The sequence below is a fragment of the Grammomys surdaster genome, unplaced genomic scaffold (assembly GCF_004785775.1).
Source record: "Grammomys surdaster isolate TR1022 unplaced genomic scaffold, NIH_TR_1.0 577, whole genome shotgun sequence".
Classification (NCBI taxonomy): Eukaryota; Metazoa; Chordata; class Mammalia; order Rodentia; family Muridae; genus Grammomys; species Grammomys surdaster.
Genome location: NW_021604996.1, coordinates 285399 through 301440, shown reverse-complemented (window position 1 = coordinate 301440; position 16042 = coordinate 285399). Strand labels below are relative to the sequence as shown.

The window sequence follows — 16042 nt, the reverse complement described above, 5'->3', positions numbered from 1 at the left end:
TTTACTGACAAGGAAGAAAGACTACAATTCTAAGTCTCCAACATCAGTCAAATTCACCTGATTAGTATATAACAATGCATATGATTCAATTTTAGAGAGGACGGTATGAACCGGGACAGATATGTTCACACGTACACACAACCCACGATTGTAAAACCATAGATCAGAAGGCCAGCTACTATCTCAGTGGGGTTAAAATGAAGCAAACATTTTGTTTGATATTCAGTCCCCAAACTGGACTTTCTCCAGATTCTGCAGGAATGTAACATGGTAGGTACACATGCTATAGACGAACTGTCTTCCACTCTCAGTACCTTGTGTAAATTTGTACAAGTGCTTATGAAAAATAAAGATGTGTTTAGACAGATGGGACTCATAACTCACCAGTTGCTGAATGACTCTTTCGACCAATGTTGAAAACGTAATGTCCTCAGTCTCTCTGTTGTCGAATACATATTTAATCAGCTTGGCGATGGTCTCTGTGTCTGTTTCTGACTCAAACTCGTAGCCCTTGCTTTCCTGGAATATGGGGTTGTACTCAGGGTGACAGATTTTGGTCATTGTGCAATGCTGGTGGGGCCAACTCCCTCTAGTCCCTCAAGATATGACTTAAGGCAAGAATAAGCAAAACTGGGAAGGGACAAGAAATATCTGCCAGAACCCAGCAGCTAAATGCCTCTGAGTCACCCTCGTATTCCCAGAGACCATCCCTCGTCCCTCCTCAGGAGCCTGTCTTCACTGTTAATCTGGACATTGCAAAACAGCAGCAATGATGATAAAATACATTGACTCAGACCCACTCACATCCCAACTCATACCATATTGTGGGCATTAACTGTCTGCCTCCTCACCCCATGGTCCATATGTTGTTGGAGCCATTCTGTTACATAGTACAAGCTACTCTGTGAAACCCTGTTCATGTTATTTTGATTCTGTAAAACCATGGCAGCCCTCAAGATAAACACTAATGTGCCCGCTATCTCCCCAGACAAGGTCTGAGCACAGTGGCTCAGCCAAGGCTAAGGCTCATGCTCATGGTTGTGACATGGCCTAGAGTATGTCTCACTCAGTTCCTGTGTTTGTTTCTGGGTGGAAACAGGCTAGGTGAAAGTGTCAGGGGGAAAATCAATACTGAATCAGATTTGACTTGCCCAGGGGAAGCTCCTTACCAAAAATTTCCTTAGATCCTTGTAATTAGTGATGATCCCGTTATGGATGACAACAAATTCTGAAAGAAGAGTTTGCGGAAGAGAGAAATGAGCGTTCAAAACAAACCAGAAGGAAGCTCAAGCTAGACGCTAAAGGAGTGAAAACTGGAAACTCTTCCCTGAGATGTGTAATAAGTGGGTTACATTTGCAGTGCTTAAGACTGTTTGCCATATCTGCAGCTTCTTGAAGGAGTAACCTGTCAGTGATAAGCATCCAGTACCTGACCACACATAGAACTCTGTCACTGGATATTAAAAAGGCTTCCAACTTCCATAATTACTTATGTCAAATGAGGGATTAACCTTTAATTATCCAGAAATATTTCCAGACATTCCCAACTGCCTTTAGTTCTTTCTCCTTTTAAAATAAATCATTTCTTTTATGTGTATGGATACTTTCCCTGCATGCGTGTCTCTGCACCACATGCATGCCTGGAGGTTTTGGAAGCCAGAAGAGAGCAGCAGATGTCCTAGACTAGAAGAGCAGACAGTTCTGAGCATCTACGTAGGTGCTAGGAATTGAACCTGGGTCCTCTGGAAGAGCAGCCGGTGCTCTTAATTGCACTAAGATCTCTTGCACTAAGCTTAAGTTCTTAAAACAGAGTCACAAACTAGCAGTTTATAGATGGTGTGTGTGTGTATGTGTGTGTGTTGGGGGTGCATGTGTTCCACTGCGTGTGTGTGAAAATCAGGGGACAACCTGCTGGAGTTGGTTCTCCCTTCCACCCTTACGTAGATTCCAGAGATTGGTCTCAGCTCATCAGAATTTGAGAGTAGATGCTTTTACAAGGTGACCCATGTGGCAGGCCCCTCTACCTTAGGTTTTTGAGCCAGAGTCTCTCACAGAACCTAGAGTTCACTGACTTGGCTGGCCTGACTAGCCTGTGAGCTTGAGGGATCCTCAAATGTCTGTCTCTCAGCCCCGGGACTACAAACATGTGCGACAGCACCCAACATAGGTGCTGGGATCCAGCTGAAGTCCTTGTGTGTGTATGTCAGGCACTTTGCCAACTGAGCCAACTCTGCAGCCCAGTTTCCTTTGCTCTGCTGTCTTCCTGGGAGCACCAGGCATCCGTATATTGTCTCTCTATTAATCGACTGTATTACTCGCCTTTCTTCCCTTCTTTTTATTTCACATCTATCATGGCATTGTTTCTTTCTATTTTTTTCTTAAGTCTATCACATTTTCTCTTGTCTTAATCAATGGTCTTATCTGTTTCTTACAGTCCATGTTTTCTTTGTGAAAACAATTGCTCTTGCCTTTTGTACGGCCAGCAGTTCAACCTATGGCCTGCTAAGCTGTAACAGGCTATCATGGGCTGTAACAGAGGCATCCTAAGCAAGACTGTGTCATTTTCTCATGCTACTTAGTAGCTATGTATAAAGACGCTCTTGAAAGAAAGTACATCGAGCATCCCTGGTGAGTTAGTCGAGACATTTGATGAGTCTTCACAGAATGCTAATGGTATTTTTTGACTGGTCATCCTGAATCAAAGCAGCTTCCAAGAAATGTGGGTATGGGTGGGTCCTACTAGCATTTCCCTGCTGTGGAAACACAATCAGAATCACAGAGTATTCTCAAGTGGGGAGCTTCTGATGGGGTTTGCCATGTCACTAGGCAGGGCAGGACCCCCACAGGGCTTCATGGCCTTGGTAATATTTTCTCAGCCAATACTGGTGTCCTGAAGACCAACTTCAACATCTTAGTGGCATCTGGCTAGGTACTCAGCGCTGTGGGGTTTGCCATTTTTTTCCTAGGTACGGCGCCTGCCCCAGCTCTGATGATCTATGTTTCAGAGTTCTATGTTCTATGATTCAGAGCGTGGGCCAACTGGACCAGGACAAGGAGGCAGCTGGGAGAACAGAGGAACTCCAAACCTCACAAAGGCTGCCAGATCTGCTTCATGGACTTGGCCTGCTGCCCAACATTGGTACTCTAAGGTGTGGTGAACTCAGTATTTCCATAGCTTCTGGTTTTTCAAGGGTGTCAGAAGCCTGGGTTTGTATGTATCATTTTCAAGCTTGAAAAACACAAAGTAAGTCAAGTCAAGTTCTCTACTGGGAAGAGCTCTTAGGCTGTTGGCTGTAGCTCTATCCCTCCAAACCTTAAACTCTTGGCTGCTGAGCCCATTGTTTGGGATGCAGGGCTCGGAGTGGAACATAGACATTAACCATGATCAACAGTGACATCTGCCTCCACTCAGGACCACTCTTTGTGGGGGAAGGAGATGAACTCAGCTAGATGAAAAAGATGCTCTGTGTGTTCTTTATGGTCCTAGCCTTCAAGAATATTTTGCTTGTCTCAGAATGTCTGCTTTTGGTTGAGTGTAGCCTTCAAAAGCTCAGTTCATGATGCTGATCCTCAGGGTGGTGATTGGCAGGTGCTAGGACCTTTAGGAGATGAAGTGTACTGGGAGGTTACTGGAGACATGCTCCTGGACGACACTAATAAGAGTTTCCATGGGATCCTGAGTTGTTACAGATGCACTTCCTGATCATGATCTTTCTGCCCCTAGAACTAAGGACTAAATAATTCTTTCTTTGTAAACTACCCAGCTTCAAGTATTTTGCTATAGTGATGGAAAATGAACTAATGGCACTGTTATCCTCCACTCTTAGAATGAATTCCAAACAGCCAGTAGCCCTTGTGGTAAGGTGCCATTATTTCCTGTGCTTATCTCGATCAGCAGCACCCAGGGGACTAGCTGTTGGCCCGACTGGGCTCCAGTGTGGCCCACAAGGGAGATGCTTAGATTGTCTCAGGAGGACTGGGCGGGGGGTGGGGGGGAAAGCCAGTTTGAGGTAGGCATGGAAGGCACTCTGGCCAGGATCATCTTTGACAGGTCATTCAGGGAGAGGTAGAAACATCCTGAACAGGGTCTACTTACCATTGTCTTTGTCTGAACGCTGTGGGTGACTGTTGACAGCATTGGGAACCCCATGGGTGGCCCAGCGTGTGTGGGCAATGCCAAAGTGTGTCTCAAACTCCACCTTCAAGTCCATGCTATCTTGCTCTAATACAAAAAAAAAAATCAGTCGCTGTGTTGGTGTGTGTTGTACATGTGTGTTTACATGCATGTGTCTGTGTGGGGTGTGCATGCATGTTTTTATATGTGTGCATGTTGTATGGAGGCCCAAGATTGATGCTGACTGTTTTGCCTGATCATTGGCCACTTACTCATCGAGACATGGTCTTGTGTTAACCTCAGCTCATCCATGGTAGCTAGTCTGGCTAGCCAGCTCACTTGGCAGATCCTCTGTCTCTGCCTTTTGAGAGCTGGAATTACTGTCACACCTGCCTGGCGTTTAGAGAGGTTCTGGGATCTGAACTCTGGTTCTCAGGCTTTTGTGGCAAACAAAGCCATCTCCCCAGATACTGTCAGTACTTTAAAAAACAGGCATTGGTAGCCAGATGAAGTGGCACATACACATCTTTAATTCTAGTACTGGGAAAGCAGAGACAGGTAGATCTCTGAGTTCAAGGGCAGCCTGGTCTATAGTGAGTTGTAGGACAGTCAGGGCTACATGGAGAAACCCTGTCTCAAGAGGGGAAAAAGAAAGCATTGGCAGGCCACCACGAAGGCAAAGTGTTCCCATTCTAGATACCATCTTCACCAATGGCCCGTCCTTAATGTCAGTCATGCACATGGCACCCCAGGGATCTGCGGCGTCTGGGTACTATCTATGTTAAGTTTTACTTAGTGTTTATCAGTAACTGAACACTTTTTTCCTCCTTTGAGATGGATTATCCCTATGTGACCCTGGAACTCACTACATAAACCAAACTGGCCTCAAACTGGCAACAATATTCCTGCCTCAGCCTCCCAAGTGCTGGGATTCCAAGCTTGGGCCACAATACCTCACCCTTATTTCCTAATCAAAATATAAGTTGACTTAGGAAAGAAAATGATGTATCTCTAATATAAATAGAAAAGCAGTATTGCATGCCAGAATGATTAAAATAAAGACATAACTATTAAGATAGTTTTTCGTCTCCACGCGTAACTGCTTAAAATAAAACCTCCCACACTTTGTGAGGCAGTCTTAGGACTCGGCCTTAACACTCGCTATAATCATCCACATACAGATGCATTGCTATGTTTTCAGTCTCAAGCGCCGTTGGCAATAATGCATTCTCAAGGGCCTATGCAGCAGCCATCACTCTGAAAATTTTCTACTTACTGTAAAGTTCTTCATCCAGAGCCTTTACTTTCCCCTTTTTCTTCACAAGATGGATGTGTCTTTCTTTGACTTCGTGGTTATTCCCGTCAATGGCCACACCTACAGTTTACAGAGAACACTAAGTTCTGATGCCTGAACCAGTATGACCCACAGAAATATAAAAAAAGAGCCCCGTGCCTTTCCCTTCAATTTCACTACTCTAAAGAGGCAACCACTGTTCACACTTCCATCACGGGAGAGCAGTTTTCTTATTTTAGAACTTTATAAAATTGAGAGCATAAACATTGTTTTTCATGTTGAATTTAAGTTTTGTCACCAAAAGGTGCAGTTTGCTATCTTTGTCTGAGGCTTCACATCCATGACCAACCAAGAGATGATCAGAAGACCTGGAAATAACACAGGGGCTAAGGCGATAGATCAGTTGGACCTGAGTTCGATCTCCAGAATTCACATTAATAATAATAATAATAATAATAATAATAATAATAAAGCCAGGCTTAGTGCTGTAGGCTTGTAATCCCAAGGCTAGGGAGGTAGAGACAGATGGATTCTGGGAACTCACAGGCCATTTACCTAACCAATCTACACGTTCCAAGCCAATGAAAAACATTGTCTCAAAAAAATTAAATGGACCCCTCTGGCCTCCATGCACATGTGCATATGTGCAGTCACACATACACAGGTGTACTCAAACATATGTATACTTGCCAACAGATAAATTCCATCTGTACTGAACATGGGCAGACTTTTTTCTTGTCATTATCTCAGAGACAAAGCATTGTAAGAAGTGTTCACATCGCATTTACATTGTGTTAGGTATAAATAAATAATCTAAGGACGATACAATGTATCTGTGAGGAGATGCAAATAGATCAGATGCCAATGTGTGCTATGCTATAGAAGGGGCTAGAGCATCCTAAGGCTTGGTGTCTTAGGGCCTTTTCCACCTTTACCAGTAACTGAACATACCGCCTAGGATTACGGCCACAGGGTATGGTTTGTTGCAGTAGATGCATTTGGGAAATCTAACTCAGGATTTCATACATACTAAGACACACACGGCCACCACCACCACCACCAGTCATACCACATTTCTTCATCATGATCAAAGAGAACAATCTAGTTTTGGAGATATTTACTTTGGAAGAAAACCCCTAAAGTGTCAATTTCAAAGTAGCAGAGCTTTGTGTGCTGGGACCAAGGGGCTTGGCTAACAGGGATGGGCTGCCACACCTGCCATTAATGGCAAGAAGCTATTCAAAGGCACTTAACCTGCTGTGCTCTTTGCATTGTAACCTCCAAGCTTCCAGCCTCCCTCCATTTGCAAGCCTGTGAACCCTTTCTGGCTTTGCCTTCAATTAAGAATTTACAAGGACAGGTCACCTAGCTCCATGGCTCTGCAAGCTACTTAACTCAAGGTTTTGCCAGTGAAGGAGAGAACCCTGACACTGCCATGCCATGAGCATTGGGAAATGAGTTAGAAAGATCCTTTAGGGCTTTGGAAAGTAGAAATACTAAGAAAAATGAAGAAAGACTATAAGACCACAGGGCTGAGGGTGTGACACCAAGCAGTGTCTAGAAGGCCCTGGATCCCTGAAACTAACTCTGTAAACCAGGCTGACATTGAACTAGTAGATCCCCCTGCCTCTGCCTCCAGAGGCGTGTGCCATCATCCCTCCACCATCTAGCAAAAGTAGCTCAGACTTTATCATCCTAACTAGTTAAATGTTACAAAATTGCAAGGTGATGGTTAGGAGAAACCCTATTTACAAAAACTCTCTCCATCCTCAACCCAGATGGTATCAAGGCATAATAGCGACTGGAGTAAGAGTGCCAAGAAATTGCTGGAGGAGATTTTACTGAGGTATGATGGGCAGGCAGAAAGCTACATATATATTTAATGTATACAACTTACTGGTCTTCGAGATAGGGAACTACCAGAGGAAATACCCTAAAATCCAAGCCCTCAACTTCTCCTTCACCCAAGTTCCCTGCGGACCCCTTCCCTCCATCAGTGCAATTGTGTGCTTGCACATTTAAAGCGAGGCCTCCTTTCTTGTGAGGACTGTATTGTCAACCATGCACTCTAAGCTGTCCTGGGATCTTTAGGACTCGTTCATCTTGCACAATTGAAACTTTGTGCCTTTGATCAATGTTGATGAAACTGTATCTGATATAGATTTCGTTAGAGATTTTTCTTTTTAACCCTTGTGTTTTTCTACAGTTTTGAAACTTCTTTGGTGAACAAGCGTGGTTATTGTTGGATGATTAAAGGCAGCTGTAGAGAGATGAAAGGGGAAAGAAGAGGCCTGGTCCGACCTTAGGCAGGACCATGTTTATTCACGGCAAAGCGAGCACTTGGGTCAGTGTACAGATGGCCAAAATGCCTACAGAAGATGGGGAGTGGCACTTTAAAGGGGGTAGGAATGAATAACTTCCATAGTCCCCAAGGGAAGCTGGGAAGTGTAGTCCTTCAGCAGGAAAGGATCAGTTACATGAATAAAAGAATGTTTAAAAGTGTCAGGGAAGTGCTCAGGCTGTAAAAGGCCCCTCTACAAAGATTATAAATGAAAGAAGCATCTATTGAGGGGTGTCTCAGAGACCCACCTGCCGAGTCATAGCCCCGGTACTCCAGCCGCTGCAGGCCTCTGATAAGGGTTTCGAAAATCTCCTTTCTCGTCTTGGGAACTCTGTAATTCATATAGGCAAAGATTCCTGTCCAAAGAGAAAATAAAGTGTCATCTTAAGGAGATATCAATATTCTGTATAGAAAAAAAACCAACAAAAACCAAAACAAACAACAATAACAAAAACCACCACCAGACAAAGGAGGCATCTTAGCCCCCAATCTGTGTGCAGAGGAAAAGCTGGCTGTCCCTCTAGTCCTCTGGAAGAGTTGTATTCTGTCAGCCCTTCTCTCTGTGGCAAAAGCTCAGATGAACCCTGTGTCATGACCTTTGACCTTACAGTTCCACAGCAGAGGATTTCTCTGCCATTCGTTGGCAGATGTGAGTAACCAATAAACTAGAGCACTGTATTTAAGCCTTTGCAAAGCTGGGTGCCACCAACGTGGACTAGGAAGACAAATGAAGGGTGTGTGCAGCAGTACAAAGAACAATCTTTATTGCCCTGGTTGCAGGTCTTTTCTCTTTCCCCCTTGGCTGAGGCTCATCTCCTCAGGAAGGTTTGATTTTGAATGTCATCTGTCTTTCATGTCTGTCTGCTTCTTGGAAAAGAGCAGGCATGGATTTATCTCTCTACCCAATCTGATGGAGACGTCTTCTCAATTAGTATCCCCTCTTCCCAAATGATTCATCGTATGTCAAGCTGACAAGACAAAACAACCAACCAAACAAAAACACCCAAGGGCTTCATGCATTCAAGGGAAGCACTCTGCTGAGCTCGTGCTCCAAAGATTTAATGTAAAAATAGTCTTTGACAAGAGCCAGAATAGATCCATCTCTTGGGAAGTAAACCTTGCTAAAGTAGACCAGCAAACCAAGATGATTCCGTTTGGCTTTATTTTATTTAATGTATTTGTTTATTTGTACCTTTTCTCCATGGTGGAAAGATGAAGGTTTCTGCTTTAGGTCTTTTATAGGGATCAGTGTCACCCCAGCCCCCAGCCACATCACGTGACATACAACAATTTGCGACTGCCAACTCCAGCTCCAAGGGGATCTGATGCCCTCTTCTGGTCTCTAAGGGGAACTACACTCATGTGCATATACACAGAGGCACAGGCATACAGAGGCAGAGGCACACACACATAATTTAAAAAACACATGCAGTGTGCTTTCTGAGCAGTTTTGCATGATTTTCTTTTTAAAGTGGCTGAGGACAATTTTGACACTCAGCTATTTTTGTTTTCCTTGCTGACTTCAGGTTGGGGGAGAGAGACTGAGGATAAAGAGTTTGCATGTGGTTTGGGGCCTTCCTAGCAGTTCATACTTTCTGCTTCAGGCTTCAAACAAAACCACATCTGGCTCTTGGGTGTATTTTTGTTACATTACTTATTTTTTTTAAAGATAGTTTTCTTTCAACATCAAAATGAATATTTCAATAACTTTCCTGAGATGTTAATGTACTAAATTATCTATTTTAAGAAGTACATTTCCAAGGTTTTTAGTCTTATTTGGGTTGTACAATCACTGCTACAGTCTATGTTTAGGTGAGCCTTTGCTCATACTAACTTTTCAGTGAACAAGAAAGTTCCTTGGCTTGTATGGTTAAAATTCCAGTCAATAAAAGATCCTGTGGGACAGTCGTATAAGATGAAGCCACTCAATAAGTCTTCCCTATCTGAAATTTTGAATTCTGAGGTTTCAGCTACCATCTTCCAGCCTTTACCTAAAAGTAATAACTAGAAATTTTTGATAAAACAGTCCCTAGTATAAGAGTAGTAATAGCAGCAAATGATAGCCTCGAGAGGTGCTCTTACATCCTTCCTTTTAAATGAAACTGTGAAAGCTCTTTATCGAAAAAGAGGAGAAAAACCATAGGCGGAGGTTGCTAAGATGGATAATAAAAAGGAATCTTCCATCTGGGAAACTGTGAAGCGGGAAAAAGAAATGTGTGCCTCTTCTGTTGTCACCTCAGACTGCACATTTACAGCCACAGGGCTGGTAAGAGCTGAGCTGACAGGCAAGACACAGCTTTAGGGGTGTGTGTGTGTGTGTGTGTGTGTGTGTGTGTATGCTGGTGGGAGAATATACAGAGGCTAGCACAGGACCTGGATATCTTCTATTGCTCTCTACTTTAATTGCATTGAGACAGGGATTCTGGAAGCTCACCATATATAGGCTGGCTAGCCAGAGAGCTCTCAGGATCCATCTGTCCCCACTTCTCAATGCTGGAGTCATGGATACACATAGCCATACCCAGCTAAAGATTCAAACTCAGGTCCTCATGCCTAACTGAGTCATCTTCTCAGCCCCTGGAGTGATGAGATTAAAGGCATGTGTCCCCATGCCCAGCTCTGAAAATATTTTAAATCGAAGAGTGTGTTATAGGGGTTATAGTGAATGCAGTCTAAATAATTGATATATTCTGAGGAAATTGTCGCCATGGACTAATATGTACAGTGAACACACGCCAGTAAAAAGATTTAGATCATATAAAACGCAGTTCATCAAGAGTTTGTATCAGTTTGGATTGATTGATTTTTCTTCCTGTCATGGGTCCTATTTTTCCACATGATACTTAGCTAATACTCGGTGGAATAGAAGGTATTATGAATTTTGATATATTGGGTCCTGGGTATTTTTTATATCTATACACATTCTCTAATTCTGAAGCCAGAAGCCTCTGGGTTCAGCTTTCCCATTCTTGCCTGAAAATTCTCTTCTGCCAGTCACACTCCACTTCTGAACATGCATCTAGCACACATGTTTTCGCATGGCACTGACGATCCATAACAGCTTGGGAGAAGGGGCACATTAGAACCCCTTGGATGGATATTAAAATGCCCTTTTCCTCGGGACCACCAGCTGTGTTGACACCCAGCCAGGAGCTTGGCAGGCAGTTGAAACAGTTTGGGAGTTGACTGCTGAGGAGCGAGCTGCCAAGGAGGGTTTGCGAGGTCTTTGCACAAGAAACATAAATCTTCTTATTTTCATCATGGAATATCTACTGAGTGACTTCTTTCATTAACAAAGCTCCACCCCTCTCTCTCCCCAACAGCTAATCTTCCTGGCCACTTGGGTTTGAACAAAACTGAACTGAAATGCATAAAATAGTATGTATACTGCTAGCTGTCAATCACATTACTTTTTTAAAAAGATCATAAAGTAGAAGAGCTGCTTCCCCAGAATTTTCTCAAGTCAAAATTCCCCTCTTGGAATCCACCATCCTATCTGCAAAAGAAAGCAACAATGAAATGCAGTTTTTAAACACAAATCAGTTTGGCAGGGAACATTTAAATTCATGCAACCTCGCTGCGAGGCATTTTGCCGGCTGTCTGAAATGAAAAGCGAGAACGCATGGTGGTTAAGAGATATTGCAGTTCTAGAAGTACACCCAACAGACATCTTCACAGAAGTGCATGTGTACTCATAAAAGGTTCGCAGCTCAAGCTGGCTTGTGACCTCCACAGACTAGAGACAGCCTGGTGTTTGGCTGGAGCTGGGTAGAGACAGCCGCAGATACACAGAGCAAGCAGACGTGGGCAGGCAGAGCCCCTCCACAGAGAACAGGACAGGGCTTTCAGTAATCAAATCTCCAGGATGTGTGAAAGGAAAAGAGCAGTTTTTAAAACATGAACAAATCATGCAGGGACTGATAGAAAGCTGTGCAGAATTGTCTTCCCTCAATGTCTGTAATGGGTTCAGAGAACAGGTTCAGGATGTCCCTGGAATACCACCACAACTCAAAAGTGTTCAACACCCTGTTCAATAAAAGGATGGAGTCATACATAACCTATTCACATGCCCCTATACTGTCCTTTGCTTTCCTCTTCCCCATCCCTCTCACAGGGCCACATGCATGCTGGGTAAGCACTCCACCACTGAGCTACAGTACAATCCCAACCCTAGAATATATCTAACAAGACAATCGCAAAGGCCAGCAAGGTAGCTCAGTTGGTAAAGGTGCTGGCCACCAAGTCTGATGACCTAAGTTTGGTTCTTGGAGCTCATGCGGAAGAAGAAGAGAAGAGACCTCCACATGGGTGCCATGACACAAACATGTCCATATGCATAAACATACAATGCACATAAAATAAATAAAGTAAATGTAAAGTTAAAAATTAAAAGGAGAAAAAAAAAAGTCTCTCGTGTTATCATTACGGGAAACATCCTGGCCAAGGAACAAAGATTGACAAGCTTGAACTGTTTCGGAAGTCACAGACCTGTTTAATCTTGATTTCCTGTGGGAACAGTCATGCCAGTAAGGAGGGCTAGTGTCTCAAGGGGAGATCCAGTGACAGAGACACGTAGGGTTTCTGGGCAAAACCCTGCTCAGCTCTCAGATGCTACTTTGGGTTGTCCCAAGCCTCCCCTTGGGTCAGCCATGTCACATGCCCTTCCATGGAGGTCTCAGTTGCCAGTGCACAGCCCCCTTCCTGCCCCTCTACCTCCTTCTGAGCTGAGCCAGTTTGAGTCACTGTGGCTCCCAGGTCATGATTGCCTGGAAGAACAGTAGCCACAAGATGGTTAGAAAAGACCTGAACATATCTCTGCATCAGATTCATAAAAGAACAGGTTTAGGGTCATGCCATCCTCTCCCTGTCACTTACTGGCTCTGTGACAGCCCAGAAGATGAGGCCTAAAGCCCACAGCCAGGGCCAGATGCCCATCCCTGATCCGATCCCTGAGTAGTTACAACAGTTCAGACCGTCTTCCTTCAGAAAGCCCACACAGCATTGCTTGTCACATAGCTAAGGTGCTCTCACTCCAAGGACGATGTAAATGTGTTCCTACACGACCAGTCCTTAAGAAGTGACTGTCAAAGTTGGGGTAGCAGGGTAATACTACCATTTCACTGTTTCCTTTTCTTGACCCTCTGCCTGGGAAAACGATGGTTAAATCAAATGTGTGATCTGGCTGTGATCTGGGCAAAGTTTAATTAAACCCATGAACATATCTCTGCTCCATGGGGCATTGTCACTGTTATGAATCAGCGAGATGTATGAATGAGCCTTATGGAGTGGGGCAAAAGAGATCAGAGGCATAGGGGTCCCTAGAGCTGTGACTTGCAGGCAGAGAGACTAAGGGCTGAGAGTGAAGACATGCTCCCTCTTTAGCCTGGGGGGCAGTCCTCATCTCCCAGGGATGGCTCTTTACAAAAGTGTCATCTATTCATTGTGGATCTGCTGGCAGGGTCCCCACTAGATTTACTGAGTTCTCTCGCTCCCACCTTAGAGGCTACAGAACTATTTGTTTCCTACATTTGCTTCCTTGCCTTTTTGTTTGACTGCCTACTACATACAGTCTTCATAAGAGTAGGGACCACACCTACATCGTCTTACCTGCTACAGCATCCCAACCACATAAGGAGTACGTCAGGTGCACAGTAAACAGCTGTCGGATGAACGCATGCATGAATAAAGAGCGAACAGAGATGACCAAAGGTAATCGGCCTCAGAACTGGGCCTGACACACTCAGCCAGGCAGGGGTAGATCTGTTTATTAGAACTCATCTCCCCTCTGCACAGACTTAAGAGATCACGCAGGGACTTAGGCTTCACAGAGGTCATGCAGATAGGGTCAGAGTTCATGAGTTCAGCCTCCAAGTGACAGATGACAGTGACTGGGTCAGGGGATCAACTTTCTCTGAATACCTGGCTAGCACTGAACACTTAGAATTTACCTGCAGTCCCTAGATTAGTTGGGGTAGGGGAGGGACTGGTGAAGGGGGAATCTAGAGGGTAAGTGGAAATAGTCAGCTTCAAAGAGGGCAGCCCGGGATCCCTCTGGTCCTGTTGATAGTCTGTCTCTCTGTACACTGGTTTTCTAATGAGAACAAAGCTCTCAGCCTGAGCGAGCAGGAGCAAGTCTACCCGGAGAGACCCAGCCTGAGCCCACGTTGAAAAGGGCCTTGCGCTACAAGGAGCCTAGTATCACCATCCACATGGGCAGTCTGGGGACCTCCTACTGATGACCTTTCTTCAGAGTCAAAGGGACCAGGAGTCCAGTTCAAATGAAATTGGTTGTTTTATTTTGTTAGTTTGCTTGTTTCTCACTCTCAAGAAAATGCGCATTACATTTTTCTAAGTTTCTGTGCATTTGTGTGGAGGAACTTGAGACAGGTCTACTTTTTAGAGCAAGGCCCACAGGTGTGGTGAGGCCACTGAGTCAAGGATATGAGACTGTGCCTTTTCTGACTGGCCATCACTCATGTAGACTGAGACAGACCGATTTATTGATGTGTGAATGACACTTCCTGAGGCCTCCTTCAAGAGGAGAGTAAAAGCAGACACACGGTGCTTATGTAGTTCCCTGGCCAAGTTCACAGACCACAGACACCTGTAAACCTAGCACTCAGGAGGTACGGAGGTCAGAGGATAGAAGTTCAAGGTCTTCTTTAATCATATAGCAAATTGAGGTTAGCCTGGGCTACATGAGACTATCTTATTGTTTTTAAGGGCTGTTTTCTAATGCCCTAATGCCTCTACATACATTTTGCCAATTTTTCTGGATCCAGAAAATGAAGACTAAATACATGGAGTAGTGCAAGGTAGGAAGGCACAGAGAAAGGGACAGCCAGCATGGAGGGAGTCCTGCTCTGTGAAAAATTGCTGAAGTCAAATGGTCTACACCACAGGGCTGGAGAAATGGCTCAGTGGTTAAGGGTGTATACTGTTCTTCTGAAGCACTCAAGCTCTGTTCCTGTGCCAACATCAGTCCAAGAGGTGTGTGTAGGTGTGCTATGATCTCCCCTGATGGCTTCCAGGAACCAGCTGGGTGCTCTCTTTTCCCAATTACTCATTCAGGGACTTCCTGTGACCCTTTCTTGAAACCGCCTATTGTGAGAGTATGTATACCATAGAAACCAACAAACCAGGGGCTCAAGAGATGGCTCTGTGGGTAAGAGTGAGCACTGCTCTTGTGGAGAACCAAGTTTCACTCCCAGTAGTCACGTCAGATGGTTCACAGCTGCCTAAAGCTCCAGATCCAGAGAAGTGGACGTTTTTGGCCTCTGTAGGTATCTGCACTCACATGGACATAAGCCTCAACACACATAAACATAATTAATTTCTTAAGTGGCAATTCAGAAAGCAATATACAATAGCATATCACTGGGTAGAAGATCTTTTTGCCCATTTTCACCAACAAGGCTTGGAGAGATTAAGTGAAGCAACTGTCCCCAGAGTCTGTCTATGTCCTCATCAACTCCAAAACTCAAAAGACACTGCTTCCTTCTGAAGCTACAAACTGAAATGTCATGAGAAAGACATGAGTGTTGGGGATAGTTTGACTTTGTCAGGAGCCTTCTAATCCTCCTGGATGGACACTAAGCAATTGGCACAGAACACCTGCACTCCAGCTGAGATGAAAGGCAATTCCTCTTTATACAGTGGATAATTCTCCCCCCAAAGACTGTGACATACAAGCAAACTCTGTGTGCGTGCATGCACACTCACATGTGTATAGTTCTGGACAAATCTGGAGAAATAAAGCCCATGGCTGCTTCTCTGAGAGACATGATAAACAGGCAGAGTGTGTTCCATGTGTCGGGCATGAGAGGCTGTGGATGCCTTATTATATGTCCCAGCAGCTAACTACTAAATAAATGAAGTCTGTTTGGCCCAACTAGGCATGTGCACTATGCCCACGAAGCCGGAGGTATTTAAATGATCTTTTGCTCTCCTTCTGACAGTGATGGGTCCAGTCTGAGAGCACTAGGACCAGGGTGCTTGGGTGTATGGGGGTTCAGGAAGCCTGTTTATGGATGGATTAGGCCCTCGAGAACAAAGGGAACTCAAACTGTCCCAGATAATCTAGGAACCCCCAAAAGAATCATCACAAGTGTCCTTTAAAGAAGGAGGCAGAGGGAGAATGGCCATGGAAGAGGAGGGGGTCATGTGACCACGAGAATGGAGTGATGCTGTGCCCATAGCCTGGCATGCCTGTGAGCCCCTCTCTGTGACCAGAGCTCACACTTGAGCCTGGAGGCCCTACCACAGGCCTACCTGGAGGCCCTACCACAGGCCT

The 16042-nt window shown here is 44.6% G+C and overlaps 1 protein-coding gene across 1 annotated transcript in view; it reads right to left on the bottom strand.

The window, feature by feature from the left end:
* Gfpt2 (glutamine-fructose-6-phosphate transaminase 2) overlaps positions 1-16042 on the bottom strand; it is a 119203-nt gene that overhangs the window by 27563 nt on the left and 75598 nt on the right. Inside the window, exons 2-6 of the mRNA XM_028781899.1 lie at positions 7998-8105; positions 5391-5489; positions 4097-4222; positions 1170-1228; positions 385-519 (exon numbers count right to left, since the gene is read on the bottom strand). Coding sequence (XP_028637732.1) covers positions 385-519; positions 1170-1228; positions 4097-4222; positions 5391-5489; positions 7998-8105 — 527 coding nt within the window. The remainder of the gene's footprint in view (positions 1-384; positions 520-1169; positions 1229-4096; positions 4223-5390; positions 5490-7997; positions 8106-16042) is intronic.